The sequence below is a fragment of the Pseudorca crassidens genome, chromosome 2, assembly GCF_039906515.1.
Source record: "Pseudorca crassidens isolate mPseCra1 chromosome 2, mPseCra1.hap1, whole genome shotgun sequence".
Classification (NCBI taxonomy): Eukaryota; Metazoa; Chordata; class Mammalia; order Artiodactyla; family Delphinidae; genus Pseudorca; species Pseudorca crassidens.
In genome coordinates, this window is record NC_090297.1 from 28,548,149 (window position 1) to 28,561,688 (window position 13,540).

At 39.6% G+C, this 13,540-nt stretch overlaps 1 protein-coding gene across 1 annotated transcript in view; it reads left to right on the forward strand.

Annotated features, from left to right (window-relative positions):
* AGO4 (argonaute RISC component 4) overlaps positions 1–13,540 on the forward strand; it is a 45,887-nt gene that overhangs the window by 15,299 nt on the left and 17,048 nt on the right. Inside the window, exons 3-13 of the mRNA XM_067725465.1 lie at positions 3,847–3,967; positions 5,755–5,936; positions 6,111–6,247; positions 6,341–6,475; positions 7,167–7,254; positions 9,440–9,587; positions 9,830–9,949; positions 10,097–10,225; positions 10,468–10,601; positions 11,704–11,888; positions 12,958–13,117. Coding sequence (XP_067581566.1) covers positions 3,847–3,967; positions 5,755–5,936; positions 6,111–6,247; positions 6,341–6,475; positions 7,167–7,254; positions 9,440–9,587; positions 9,830–9,949; positions 10,097–10,225; positions 10,468–10,601; positions 11,704–11,888; positions 12,958–13,117 — 1,539 coding nt within the window. The remainder of the gene's footprint in view (positions 1–3,846; positions 3,968–5,754; positions 5,937–6,110; positions 6,248–6,340; positions 6,476–7,166; positions 7,255–9,439; positions 9,588–9,829; positions 9,950–10,096; positions 10,226–10,467; positions 10,602–11,703; positions 11,889–12,957; positions 13,118–13,540) is intronic.

Sequence of the window (13,540 nt, forward strand, 5' to 3'; positions counted from 1 at the left end):
GAAAAGTGACATTTGAGGAGAAACCTAGAGGAGGTGAGGGATATCTACATGACGAGAGTCCCAGGCAGAGGCAGCAGCTTGCATGGTATATTCAAGGAATAGCAGATAAAGCCTGTATTGCTGGAGTGAGTGAGGGGGAGAGTGATAGAGAAACTCCAAAGGGCCCTATCATGCAGAGTCTTGTAGGTGGTCATAGAACTTTAGTGTTTACTCTGATTAGATGGGGTTTGAGTAGACATTTGGTATGATTAACTTAGATTTTTGATCTTTTTTTTTTTTTATTGCGGTACGCGGGCCTCTCACTGTTGTGGCCTCTCCTGTTGCGGAGCACAAGCTCCGGACGCGCAGGCTCAGCGGCCATGGCTCACGGGCCCAGCCGCTCCGCGGCATGTGGGCTCCTCTCGGACCGGGGCACGAACCCGTGTCCCCTGCATCGGCAGGCGGACTCTCAACCACTGCGCCACCAGGGAAGCCCTAACTTAGATTTTTAATGGATCATTTTGGCTGCTGTGTTGAAAACGAACCCTAGCAGGTAAGGGTGAAAAGCAGGGAAATCAATTAGGAGGCATGTGTAATGATTCAGGTGAAAAATGATGGTGGCTTGAACTTGGGTAGTAAAAGTGATAGTGATTAAAAACTGGTCAGAGGGCTTCCCTGGTGGCACAGTGGTTGAGAGTCCGCCTGCCGATGCAGGGGACACGGGTTTGTGCCCCGGTCCGGGAAGATCCCACATGCCGCAGAACGGCTGGGCCCGCGAGCCATGGCCGCTGAGCCTGCGCGTCCGGAGCCTGTGCTCCGCAACGGGAGAGGCCACACAGTGAGAGGCCCGCGTACCGCCAAAAAAAAAAAAAAAAAAAAAAAACTGGTCAGATACTACAAATATTTTAAAGGTAGTGTCAGCAAGATTTGTTGATGGATTGAACAGGAGGTATGAAAGAAATGAATCATCATTGATTCCAGGGTTTTTGTCCTGAGTGGATGGAAAGATGGAGTTGCCATTTATCGGGATGGGGAAAACTATGGGAGAGGCCAACAGGGTTGACAGATCAGGAGATCTGTTTTTTGGCCATGTTAGGATTGAGATGTCTATTGGACATCCCAGTGAAGATGTTGAGCAGGAAGTGGGATACATGAGGTTGGACTCAGCAGAAAGGTCCAGGCTGGAGACAAACATTTGAAAGTCATCAGCATATTGGTGGTAAAGCCATGAGACCGGGTGAGATCATGTAGGAAGTGAGTGGTTAAAGAAAATAAGATTTCAAGACTGAGTCCTGAGGTAACTCAATACTTATAAATGGGGAGATGAGGAAGGATCAGCAAGGAGACTGGCATGGAGAGGCCACTGGGATGAGAGATAACCAGGGCAGAGTGAGGAGGCAAGGGAAGAAGATGTTTTAAGCTGAAAGAATTGATCGTCTAATGTTCGAGGAGCATTGAATTTCGCAATGTGGAGCTCACTGGGGACCTTGATAAGAGTAGCTTTGGTGGAGGAAAAGCCTCACTAGAGAAGATTGAAGAGAGAAAGGAGAAGAGCAATTAGAGACAGCTCTGTCAAGGGATTTTGATGCAATGGGGAGCAGAGAAATGGAATGTTCAGACGAGGAGGAAGTGGGATCAGGAAATTTCAAATTTTTTTTAAGATGAAGAAATTATAGCATATTTATTTGCTGAAGGCAGTAATTCAGTATAGTGGAAAAATTTGATGATTCAGGAGAGAGGAAGATTCCTGGAGTGTTATCCTTGAGCATACCAGAGTTAAGCAGGCTAGTTAGCAGCCATTTAGTCTTGTCCAGAGCATCCACAAGACATTTGGTCTAAGTCAAAAGGTCCCTGAAATTTGGTCCTATTCAAAACGTCCATGAGCGTATTTGGCCCATGCCAAATTTTTGTTTTGGACAGAAGTGAATATCAAGGACCTTTTGGTGTGGACCAAATGTCCCTATGGACGTTTTGGACAGGACCAAATATGACCAAATATCACCAAATATCGAGGACCTTTTAGGATGGACCAAATGTCTTATGAATGTTTTGGACAGGACCAAATGTCCTGCAAGCAGTAGGCTTATTGCATGACAAGCACTGTTCTAAATATTCTGTGTCTATTTATTCACTTAATATGACAACTTTTGTGGTGGGTGTTATGATTACCATAATTTTACAAATGAAGAAACAGATGTGAGAGATTAAGTAACTTGTCCAACGTCATACAGCTCTGCCACTTAATCATTGTGTGACCAGGGGCAGTTTACTTGCCCATTCTGAATTCAATAATTATTGCCCTGCTTGTCTCACAAGGTTGTTTTGAAGGTTAAGTGAGAATAGAGGTGAAAATATGTTTTTTACTGTAAAACTTTATGGTTACATTTTAAGAAAGTAAGATAAGAAATTACCCTTCCAGTCTGAAAATATACTGTTCTTTTTTTTTTTTTAATAAATAAGCACAAGCCTCTTGTGAGTTAACAACAGCCCGTATTTATTTATTAAATATTTATTTATTTATTATTTTTGGCTGTATTGGGTCTTCGTTTCTGTGCGAGGGCTTTCTCTAGTTGCGGCAAGTGTGGGCCACTCTTCATCGCGGTGCGCGGGCCTCTCACTGTCGCAGCCTCTCTTGTTGTGGACCATAGGCTCCAGACGCGCAGGCTCAGTAGTTGTGGCTCACGGTCCAGTTGCTTCGCGGCATGTGGGATCTTCCCAGACCAGGGCTCGAACCCGTGTCCCCTACATTGGCAGGCAGATTCTCAACCACTGCGCCATCAGGGAAGCCCCAAATATACTGTTCTTAAGTCAGCTTTTTAAAATTGGGAATGTATGAGACTGTATTTCTCCATCAGTTTTTTTCAGTTGCATGATTTGGTTTGAAAACATATGACTTTCCCACAGATTTCATTTGTAGTAATATTAATGCCTTAGCGAGTTGTGATGTATTTTTTTTTGATAGAAACATGGGTATATTTATTTGATAAAGAACTTTGTTGTGATGTATTTTAAGGTACAGTTCCCCTACATGGGGCTCAGTAATGTTGGTAAGACATAGCACCTGACTTTTCATTGACGCTAGCATTCCAAAATCGCACAGACCCAGATCTGTCCATCTTAAACTGTAGACTCTGGTTCCCCCACAGCTGCATTTGTTTCAGAGCCTGCATACAGTGTGATCCGGCGTATATGAAGAAACATTTAAATAAAGCTATTCATGCTCTGTTGAGAGAAAGGCTTTCTTTCTAAACAGAAAGAAACTACATTGGTAATCTTTACAGAATGAGGACATTTTACGACATTCCCTTTTCTCTACTGCTTGGAAGCAGTTTGGAATATAACAAGACAGTATGAAGAATAATAAATTTCCAGCATTATCAAAGGGGTTGACTTAGTCCTTTGATTTTGATGCATCTTAGATTTATTGATCCCCAGATTTCTGAATTCTGCTCACTCTCTTTTCCAAAACCAGTATACTTGAATAAGGATGTTTATTTGATAACACACTTATCATTGTTCAGTTATGAACATGCCAAACGTAGATACCTAAGACAGGTTATTCTTATAAGCCTCTATTTATCATAGGAGAGGATTTTGGAAAGCAAGAATTTGAGAGGATGCTATAGTTTATGCTCTTTTTCCTTTTATTCCCTCCTTTTTGTTGTCATCTCATGATTGCTTTTGTTCACTTGCCTACCTTTCTTTAGTTAACTATTTTTCTAATTACTTGAGTCAGTTGTAACTTTAACTCTTATTTTTTCCAAGGAGTTTTGAACTGAATTTAGTTGATTAAGGTATGGTGATAGTTTCCTTACTGTTCACCACCGCTTCTCAGAGCTAACCTACACTATCTCCATTACTGTTAAGGGACGTAGTAGATACAATGGTGCGGCACTTCAAGATGCAGGTATTTGGTGATCGGCAGCCTGGCTATGATGGCAAAAGAAACATGTACACAGCACATCCACTGCCAATTGGACGGGAGAGGGTAAGTGTTAACGGCAAGAAATATTGATTAGACTTATGTCATTTAGTAGTAATTACATAGGACAACAGTGTTTCCCTTTCTAATAACAATTCAACACTTAAAGTTGTTTCTCATGCTGATGATAGATTTGTTATTCTGTCCATATTCTCTTGTCCCTTAGTTAACCAATAACTGAGCATTAGAATTTAGGTTGATTATGTCATCTTTACATATATTCCAGATTTCTCACAGTGTTAAAGTGCCACCTGAATCTGAAGAGTGGAATTTTTATAACTTGTCGAATTTGCCTGCCAACTTGTAGAATATTATATAACACCCACTTATGAAAATATTTTTAATACCACAATAACCTAAGACATTTGTTTTAAAAATTTAAAAGCAATACATAAATATATACTCATTATAACCTTATTCAGACAATCTAGAAATGCTATGGTTTCCCGCCTCCCAACTTGCCTGTACCCTCAATCCCATTTTCACTTTCCGAGGAAACTGCTATAATAGTTCAGTATATATCCTTTCATATTTTTTTTGTGCCTTAGCTATTTATGCATATTTATATATATTCTTTTTTTTTTAAAAAAATTATTTATTTATTTATGTTTTTGGCTGTGCGCGGGCTTTCTCTAGTTGCAGTGAGCTGGGGCTACTCTTCGTTTTGGTGCGTGGGCTTCTCATTGTGGTGGCTTCTCTTGTTGCAGAGCATGGGCTCTAGGCATGTGGGCTTCAGTAGTTGTGGCACTCGGGCTCAGTAGTTGTGGCTTGCGGGCTCTAGAGTGCAGGCTCAGTAGTTGTGGTGCATGGGCTTGGTTGCTCCATGGCATGTGGGGTCTTCCCGGACCAGGGCTCGAACCCATGTCCCCTGCATTGGCAGGCGGATTCTTAACCACTGCGCCACCAGGGAAGTCCCCTATATATATTCTTATTTGTTTGATATTGTTCTATGATTTATTTTTTCATTTAACAATATGTCTGGGAGATCTTTCCATTTCTGTACATTTAAGTCTACCTTATTTTTTATTTTTTATTTTTTTTGCGTTACGCGGGCCTCTCGCTGTTGTGGCCTCTCCCATTGCGGAGCACAGACTCCGGACGCGCAGGCTCAGCGGCCATGGCTCACGGGCCTAGCCGCTCCGCGGCATGTGGGATCTTCCCGGACCGGGGCGTGAACCTGTGTCCCCTGCATCGGCAGGCGGACTCTCAACAACTGAGCCACCAGGGAAGCCCTACCTTATTTTTTTAATTCAATTGTTTTATTGTGGTAAAATATATATAACATAAAATTTACTATTTTAACCATTTTTAAGTGTACAATTCAATGGCATTAAATATATTCACATTGTTATGCAACTGTGACCACTAGCCATCTCTAGAACTTTTCATCATCCCAAACTCAAACTCTGTGCCCATTAAACAATTACTCCCCATTTTCTCCTCCCCTATCCCTGGTAACCACTATTCTACTTTCTGTATTTATGAATTTAACTATTCTAGGTACCTCATATAAGTGGAATCATATAGTATTTGTCATTTTATGTCTGGCTATTTATTTCACTTAGCATAATGTTTTCAAGGTTCATCCATGTTGTAGCATCTACCTTATTTTTAACTATTACATAATATTCAATATTAAATTATTCCCCTACTGATGGAACATAGGTTGTTTCCAGTGTTTTGCAATTATAGAAAGTGTTAAACATCCTTATGCATATACCATATGAATATTCCTGGGATGTCTCAGCCTTTGTAAATATGTATGTGTATGTATTTTATGTATTTTTCCTTAGGTTGATATGGAAGTGACCCTTCCAGGTGAGGGTAAAGACCAGACCTTTAAAGTGTCTGTTCAGTGGGTATCAGTTGTGAGCCTTCAGTTGCTTTTAGAAGCTTTGGCCGGGCACTTGAATGAAGTCCCAGATGACTCAGTTCAAGCACTTGATGTTATCACAAGACACCTTCCCTCCATGAGGTTAGTTTGAATTCCTTGCCACAAATGTCAGACTTTTTTTGCTAGGTTGCATTGGAGACATTGAAAGGTTTCTGCACAAGTCATAGTTCAAACTTGGTTTCAGTTTACAAAATTGAGAGTGAAATGAAAGACTCAAGTTTTTACTGTGAAACATGCAAACTCTTGTTTCTTCAGGTACACTCCAGTGGGTCGCTCCTTTTTCTCACCTCCTGAAGGTTACTATCACCCTCTGGGAGGGGGAAGGGAGGTTTGGTTTGGCTTTCATCAGTCTGTGAGACCTGCCATGTGGAATATGATGCTGAATATTGATGGTAAGGTGGAACTCTCTTTACCCTTTACTCTTTTGGCTGGTGTTTTGGTCTTTCCTCTTTCCCTGAAGCTAAGTATCCTTCTCTGTTTGTTAGTGTCTGCAACTGCTTTCTACCGGGCTCAGCCTATCATTGAGTTCATGTGTGAGGTTTTAGACATTCAGAATATCAATGAACAGACCAAACCCCTAACAGACTCCCAGCGTGTCAAGTTTACCAAAGAAATCAGAGGTAGGTATTTGCATTACTGTGGTCTTGGAGAGGCAGCTCAGCATGGTGCAAGGAGCACGGTCTTGCAGTCAGACACACCTGGGCTTCCATCCCATTCCTGCCAGTTCTATCATTGGGACCTTGGGCAAGTTATTTAACCACTGTGAGCCTTAGTTTATTCATCTCTAAGATAAAGATAATGTGTATCTTGTAAGATTGTTGTGAGAATTAAATGCAACTAAGTGTATAAATCTTGTTTATACAGTAGCACAGTACCTGGTACATGTCAGGAACTTAGTAACTGTTACTTTTACTTACTTGAAAACTTCCATTTTAATAAAATGACACAAGTTCATTTATTATCAGAATTTCTTTGCTTCTTTACCTGTTGTTAGCTATCTTCTCTCATTATACCATAAGCTTCATTAGGGCTATCTCCAGACCCAAGAATAAGCACCAAAACGTAGTTGATGCTTGATAGATACTTATTGAATGAAGTAATACATCAAAGTAGGTTGCAAGTCTTAAGTCGTCTGGGTTCTAATTTTTTCTGCTTGGCTGAGGCTTTTTTGCCTATGCATGATGAAATTGTTCCCATATCCTTGCAACTTTTGTCCTGTACAATGCTATGCCTTTCTGAAGACAACCTTCGAGTATTTTCTTGTCACTGTGATTTTAATTAATACTGCTCTTTTGACTGTTTTGACTTCAGGTCTTAAAGTTGAGGTGACCCACTGTGGACAGATGAAACGAAAATATCGAGTGTGTAATGTGACTAGGCGGCCAGCCAGTCATCAGACGTATGTTAACCACATCTAAAATTGTACCATTATATTTTTTGTAACAAAGAAAGCTACTATAATAATTTGAGAAATTGGTATCCCATATTGTAATTTAAAAAAATCACCTAGATCTTCACTTTAAAGCACCGAAGCTTTAAAAATGTTTTAAGGGACTTCCCTGGTGGTCCATTGGTTAAGACTCCACGCTTCCACTGCAGGGATCTCAGGTTCAATCTCTGGTCAAGGAACTAAGAGCCTGCATGCCACCTGCCACACACAGCGCGGTCAATAAAATAAAAAATAAAAAAAATAGAAAATGTTTTAAATATTTTTGATAGAAATATTTATAAAACATATTTCATGCCTTTAATTCATTTCACCTCTTTTTTTTTTTTTGTAAATGTAATTATGATCCAGCCAATTTTTCTTTCTTTTTTTTAAAAAATATTTATTTCTCTATTTGGTTGCATGGGGTCTTAGTTGCAGCTCGCCGGCTTCTTTAGTTGTGGCACACGGGCTCCTTAGTTGTGGCCTGTGAACTCTTAGTTGTGGCATGCATGTGGGATCTAGTTCCCTAACCAAGGATCGAACCTGGGCCCCCTGCATCGGGAGCACAGAGTCTTATCCACTGTGCCACCAGGGAAGTCATTTCACCTATTAAACAGAGTATGCTAAACATAGATCAACTTTTATATAATGATGCAGAGTCATCATTATGAACATCATTTATTATAGTGTTGTAATTCTCAGTGCATGGCCTGAAGGATCTATTAAGGCCTGTAAGTCATAAAAGCTATCATGGGAAGATACATATTGCCTTGTGCTTTATGTGGATTTTTCTCCCCCCTTTTGTAGCTAGCTGTCACTTCTTCCAGCTGTCAGTGTGTATGGTATGCCTCCAGCAGCACATTTATTTATGCTTACGCAATCTCAGTTTTCTAATCACCCAGCTTGTAGTCCACTGTGAGCTATACCTAATGAGAAAATATATATTAAAGTACTTTTTAAATTACCATATATGTAAGTTTTATTCTTGTAATCAAGATCATTAAACTCATGTCTGACATAAATATGAATATTGGCTTTTCTAAGTAAAGAGCATAAACTTAACTATATTAACTTTACATTATTTTCCTCACTCAGAAGACTTTTTCAAACAAGTGTACATCAGAATCACCTGGAGCGCTTTGTTCTAGATAACTGAAAATTTGGGGTGGCCTCTGGATAAATGTAGTATATAAATTCAGTCTGATTTGGATGAATTCTTCAGTATGAACTCATGTACACATCACATGAATTTCCTGACTTGTAAAGTGGTGTTCCATATACTCCTCATGTTATACCATTGACTTCATTCTCTAAGGAAAAAAATGAAGTCACTGTTGAGAATTATAGCATTTGTTTCAAAAAGAACTATCTTTCTCATTATTTAATTACTTCACAGTACCCTGTAAGAATAACTAGACTTATAGAACTATATAATCTTTGCATGAAAATTAAAAGCACATAGATTTAAATATCACATACGTGATCCTCACTGCATTATTACTTTGTGGGCCATTAACAGCTAAGAAAGCAAGATTAAAGTAATTATTGTGCCAAGTGTTTGAGATAATTTGTCCACTGGAAGAGCGAAATCAGGAGAGTCTCTTAAATCATGCTCCCCAGTTTATACCAAATATCTTGACACAGTCTCAAGTTCATGTATCTGGTCTTGTGGCCTCCAAATCCACATATGTTTGTCCTGGTTTGGGGATCTGAAGATGTGGCCCCAGTAACTGTGCTACATTCATTTTATCAAAAGTTATCTTAAGTTATCATCTGTGGATGACCCAGGACCTTATTTGAATGTACTCATCTCTAAGAAGCCAGCAAGAGATTGTATTTGTATCTGTAGGTGTTAACTGACCTCTCTAGTAAGTCTGTGTATTTTCTGGTTCTGCGGCTTCTTCTTGATTTAAATTCTTTTTCCATTTTAATTAAAAATTTTCTCATCTTAGCTTCAACAAACAAACATGTAAAATTCCAACAAAATCGCTATCCTGATTAAACCCTTAAGTGAAAATGGCCAAATAAAGATTGACCTTTTTTTTTAAGTGACTGGTCAAGGTAGAAAATGTTAGTAGGCTTTTGTTTGTTTGCTTATTTGAAAAAAAACACAAAGAACTTGAAGAAATTTCTAAAAAGACATTCTCTTTTATAGTTTTCCCTTACAGCTAGAAAATGGGCAAGCAATGGAATGTACAGTAGCTCAATATTTTAAGCAAAAGTATAGTCTGCAACTGAAATACCCCCATCTTCCCTGTCTCCAGGTGGGACAAGAACAAAAGCATACATACTTGCCACTTGAGGTAAGCTAAACTAAATTTTCTTTTGCCAATCTGCCAATCTCTTGAATGTGTGTTTTAAAAAAGAAATGTTCTAAACTAGTGATAGAATTTAATATTAATCTCTAAAATACTTTGGACAGATAACTTCACCATATAACAGAATTTTCATTTTTTTGGGAATGCAAGATGTAAGGTACAGTTCAGCAAAGGCTTAAGATGTAGAAGCCCTTTACACAAACTAATTCCTCTTTGCCTCTTGGTAGGTTTGTAATATAGTGGCAGGACAACGATGTATAAAGAAGCTCACAGACAATCAGACTTCCACGATGATCAAAGCCACAGCAAGATCTGCTCCTGACAGACAAGAAGAAATCAGTAGACTGGTCAGTAAGGCATGGTCTTTAAGATAAGCTAGCTTTCAGATGGGAAAAAAACAAAAAACAAAACAAAACAAAAAAAACAATAGAAAATGCCTGATGGGACACAGTTACTCTTTGGTTTTTATATATGCAGGCTTTCCTGTTCTTTAGGTGAAGAGTAACAGCATGGTGGGCGGACCTGATCCATATCTTAAAGAATTTGGTATTGTTGTCCACAATGAAATGACTGAGCTCACAGGCAGGGTACTTCCAGCACCAATGCTGCAATACGGAGGCCGGGTAAGCTTTTTATTTTATTCAGCAAGCTTCTTCCAACAACCAATCAAAAAGGGATGAATCCAGGGTTTTTCCACTACACCACACTGAATTTACTCATAGCTTTGCTCATTACTGCTTTTTGTCTTTTGGCTAATATCAAATAGAGTTTTGTTTATCCCCTCATCAACTTTAAAATGGCCTTAGATTGTAATGTCTTTTCTCTTTTCTTTTGTTTCTTTTTTTGTGTGTTTTTTTTTTTAAAGAATAAAACGGTAGCCACACCCAACCAGGGTGTCTGGGACATGCGAGGAAAGCAGTTTTATGCTGGCATTGAAATTAAAGTTTGGGCAGTTGCTTGTTTTGCGCCTCAGAAACAATGTAGGGAAGATTTACTAAAGTGAGTATCTTCATATTTTCAGCTTAGTAATATCCCTTCCAGATATGAAAATATCATCTTTATGTGAATGTGCTGTGTACACTGGCACTGAATCCCAGACTCCTATAGTGACACCATCTGGCTATAGGAAAAAGACCTTGTTCTTATAGTAAATCGCAGACTTGGGAATTATGTTAAGAATCTGACTCAGCTTCCTACATTTAGAGCAGAAATTTGTGACTAACAAGGCTGAAGCAGTGCCGATTGGCAAATTCTTGAGTTCTTAGAGAAGCTTCCTTTGGGGTTAATTGTATCTTTTCAGCTAAGATAAAAACTAGTTCATTTTTAATCATTACAGTGTACTAGAGAGCTTGTTTTACTGCAGGGTCACTGACTAAGATCATTTGTTCACATCTTACAGATGCAGTTATCTATATACAGGAAGTTAGTGAAAAGGGTGGAAAAATCACGACGGGAAAAGGGAACTGGGGTGAAAGAAAGGAATCCTACAAAACATTGGCAAATGCAGAAAACAAATCATTCTGAAAGCTTTCTACAAATCCAAAATTTAAAACTTGACCATGAGTTTTGCTTTTTCTTAAAGTGATGATTTCTTTTGACATTGTTATTGAATCAAATCTATTACAAGTTTGAATGTCATCCTAAATATGGTGATTTTGTGACAGTGTGTTTCTGTGTTCTCAGTTGAACACAAGCTTACCCAACTATTCTTGTACCTGGCTTACCAAAATACACGTTACCTGAAATTTTGACCTTGCTTTTTTCTTCAGTCTGGAATTACTGACTTGAATGTTTAAAAAAAGCTTTGAACAGGAATGCTATTCTAGGCCCTGAGGCCCAGCTGAGGCACAATTATTTAAAAATTCAAAATGATAATCTGATAGTTTAATAATACAGAGTCTTCTGCCTTATAATTACAGTGATACAACTTCCAGGCTATTTTTGGCAACCAGTTAAAGATGGGGTTTTTTTGTTTGTTTGTTTATTTGTTTCTAAATTTGGCTAAGAATTTACCGAACTGAAAGAAATATCTTAGAGGGAAATAAATGCTAAGAATGTGCCCTGAAATGAAAGCACTGTGCCACCGGTTCTATTTTAACAGGAGTTTCACTGACCAGCTCCGTAAAATCTCTAAGGATGCAGGAATGCCCATCCAGGGTCAGCCATGTTTTTGCAAGTATGCACAAGGTGCAGACAGCGTGGAGCCCATGTTTAAACACCTGAAAATGACATATGTGGGCCTACAGCTAATAGTGGTTATCTTGCCTGGGAAGACGCCAGTATATGGTATGGACCCCTTTAATGTTGAATGAGGGATGATTTCAAGTAGTAGTTGTAGCAGTCAGGATAAACTAGGTTATGCTGCAGTCACAAACAATCCCGAACTCTCAGTGGCTCAAAGCAACAAAGTTTTATTTTTTGCTTTTGCTATGTGTCCATTGAGGGTGGACTGCAGCCTCTGCTCCATGTCATCATATCATTTTCACTCTGGAACCCAGTCACTATTTGGAATGTTGCTGGCTCCATGGCAGAGAGAAAAGAGAGCCTGGAGGGTTCTTAACTTCTGCAATTTCTTGGTCACAACCAGCTATATGGCCCACCCAACCTATGTGGGGGAAGTGGGATGGTGGGCAGGAAATGCAGTGGTAATGAGGGTAGTGCCATTTTACCGTCGTCCCCAAAACGGGGAGAACTGGAATGTCTGGTGGAAAGCATTTAGGAATATCAGAGTGGGGGGAGCCTACCACTTCCAGAATAGGAGCTGCTTAGTTTGTATCTCTTATAAGAAGAATGATACAAAGTTCTTTTGGCTATCATCTAAGTGAAGGATTTGGAAACTATGTAGACCAACCATTTGAACTTTGTAAAATGCCTTCAAGCCTCTCTATATTTGTTTCTTTTGTTAGCTTCTCTTTATCTGTAGTGTTTGGGGGAGGAGGGGAAGGAAGGAAAAAAAAATCCCTTAGAATTCAGAGGGCTGGTGTGTGTACTGAGAGGGAGGAGCTGGGGAGATTGATTTCTTTGCCAGACCAGTCCTGTGGGAAAAGGAACCTCAAGGGACTTGAGTGAGTGGTGAGTGGTGGCAGGCTGCATGCTAGAATAAAGGAAGTGGACTGGCTTCAAAGCCTGCAGGAGGGAAGAAAAGGGTAGGGAGAGAGCCTTCCAAACTCAAAAAAATTGCCCTGGGGGTTTAGCAGATGAAAGGACCACCCAGGAAAAGCATCTAGCACAACGTACAGTATATAGTTGGCACTCTGTAAATGTTAATGTGTGTGGGGGGGTGTTTCCCTCTACTTTTAGTAATCAGGAGAATATATCAACATTTTTAAATTAATTAATAAACTTATTTTTGTAGCGGAGGTGAAACGTGTTGGAGATACCCTCCTGGGTATGGCTACACAGTGTGTCCAGGTAAAAAATGTAGTGAAGACCTCACCTCAAACCCTTTCCAACCTTTGCCTGAAGATAAATGCAAAGCTCGGAGGAATTAACAACGTGCTTGTACCTCATCAAAGGTAAGATCCTGAACTCTTTTTCCATATGTTTCTTAAGCTCTAACTTACATAATTTACAATAAAGCACACAAATCTCAAATATACATCTTGGTTACTTTTTCTTATATACGTATGCACTCATGTAACCACCACCCAGGTTAAATATAGAACACATCCAGCACCTCATCAGGCTTCCTCGTGGCCCTTCCCAATAGATAACCCCCAAAAGTTCTGACTGTTCTGACTTCCAGCATCATAGATTAGTTTTGCCTGTTTTTCTTCTGGCTACACCCCGCGGCTTGTGGGATCTTAGTTCCCCCGAGCAGGGATTGAACCTGCGCCCTTGGCAGTGAAAGCTCAGAGTCCTAACCACTGGTCCGCCAGGGAGTTCCCTAGTTTTGCCTGTTTTTGAACTTCATATAAATGGAACCATACAGTATGTAC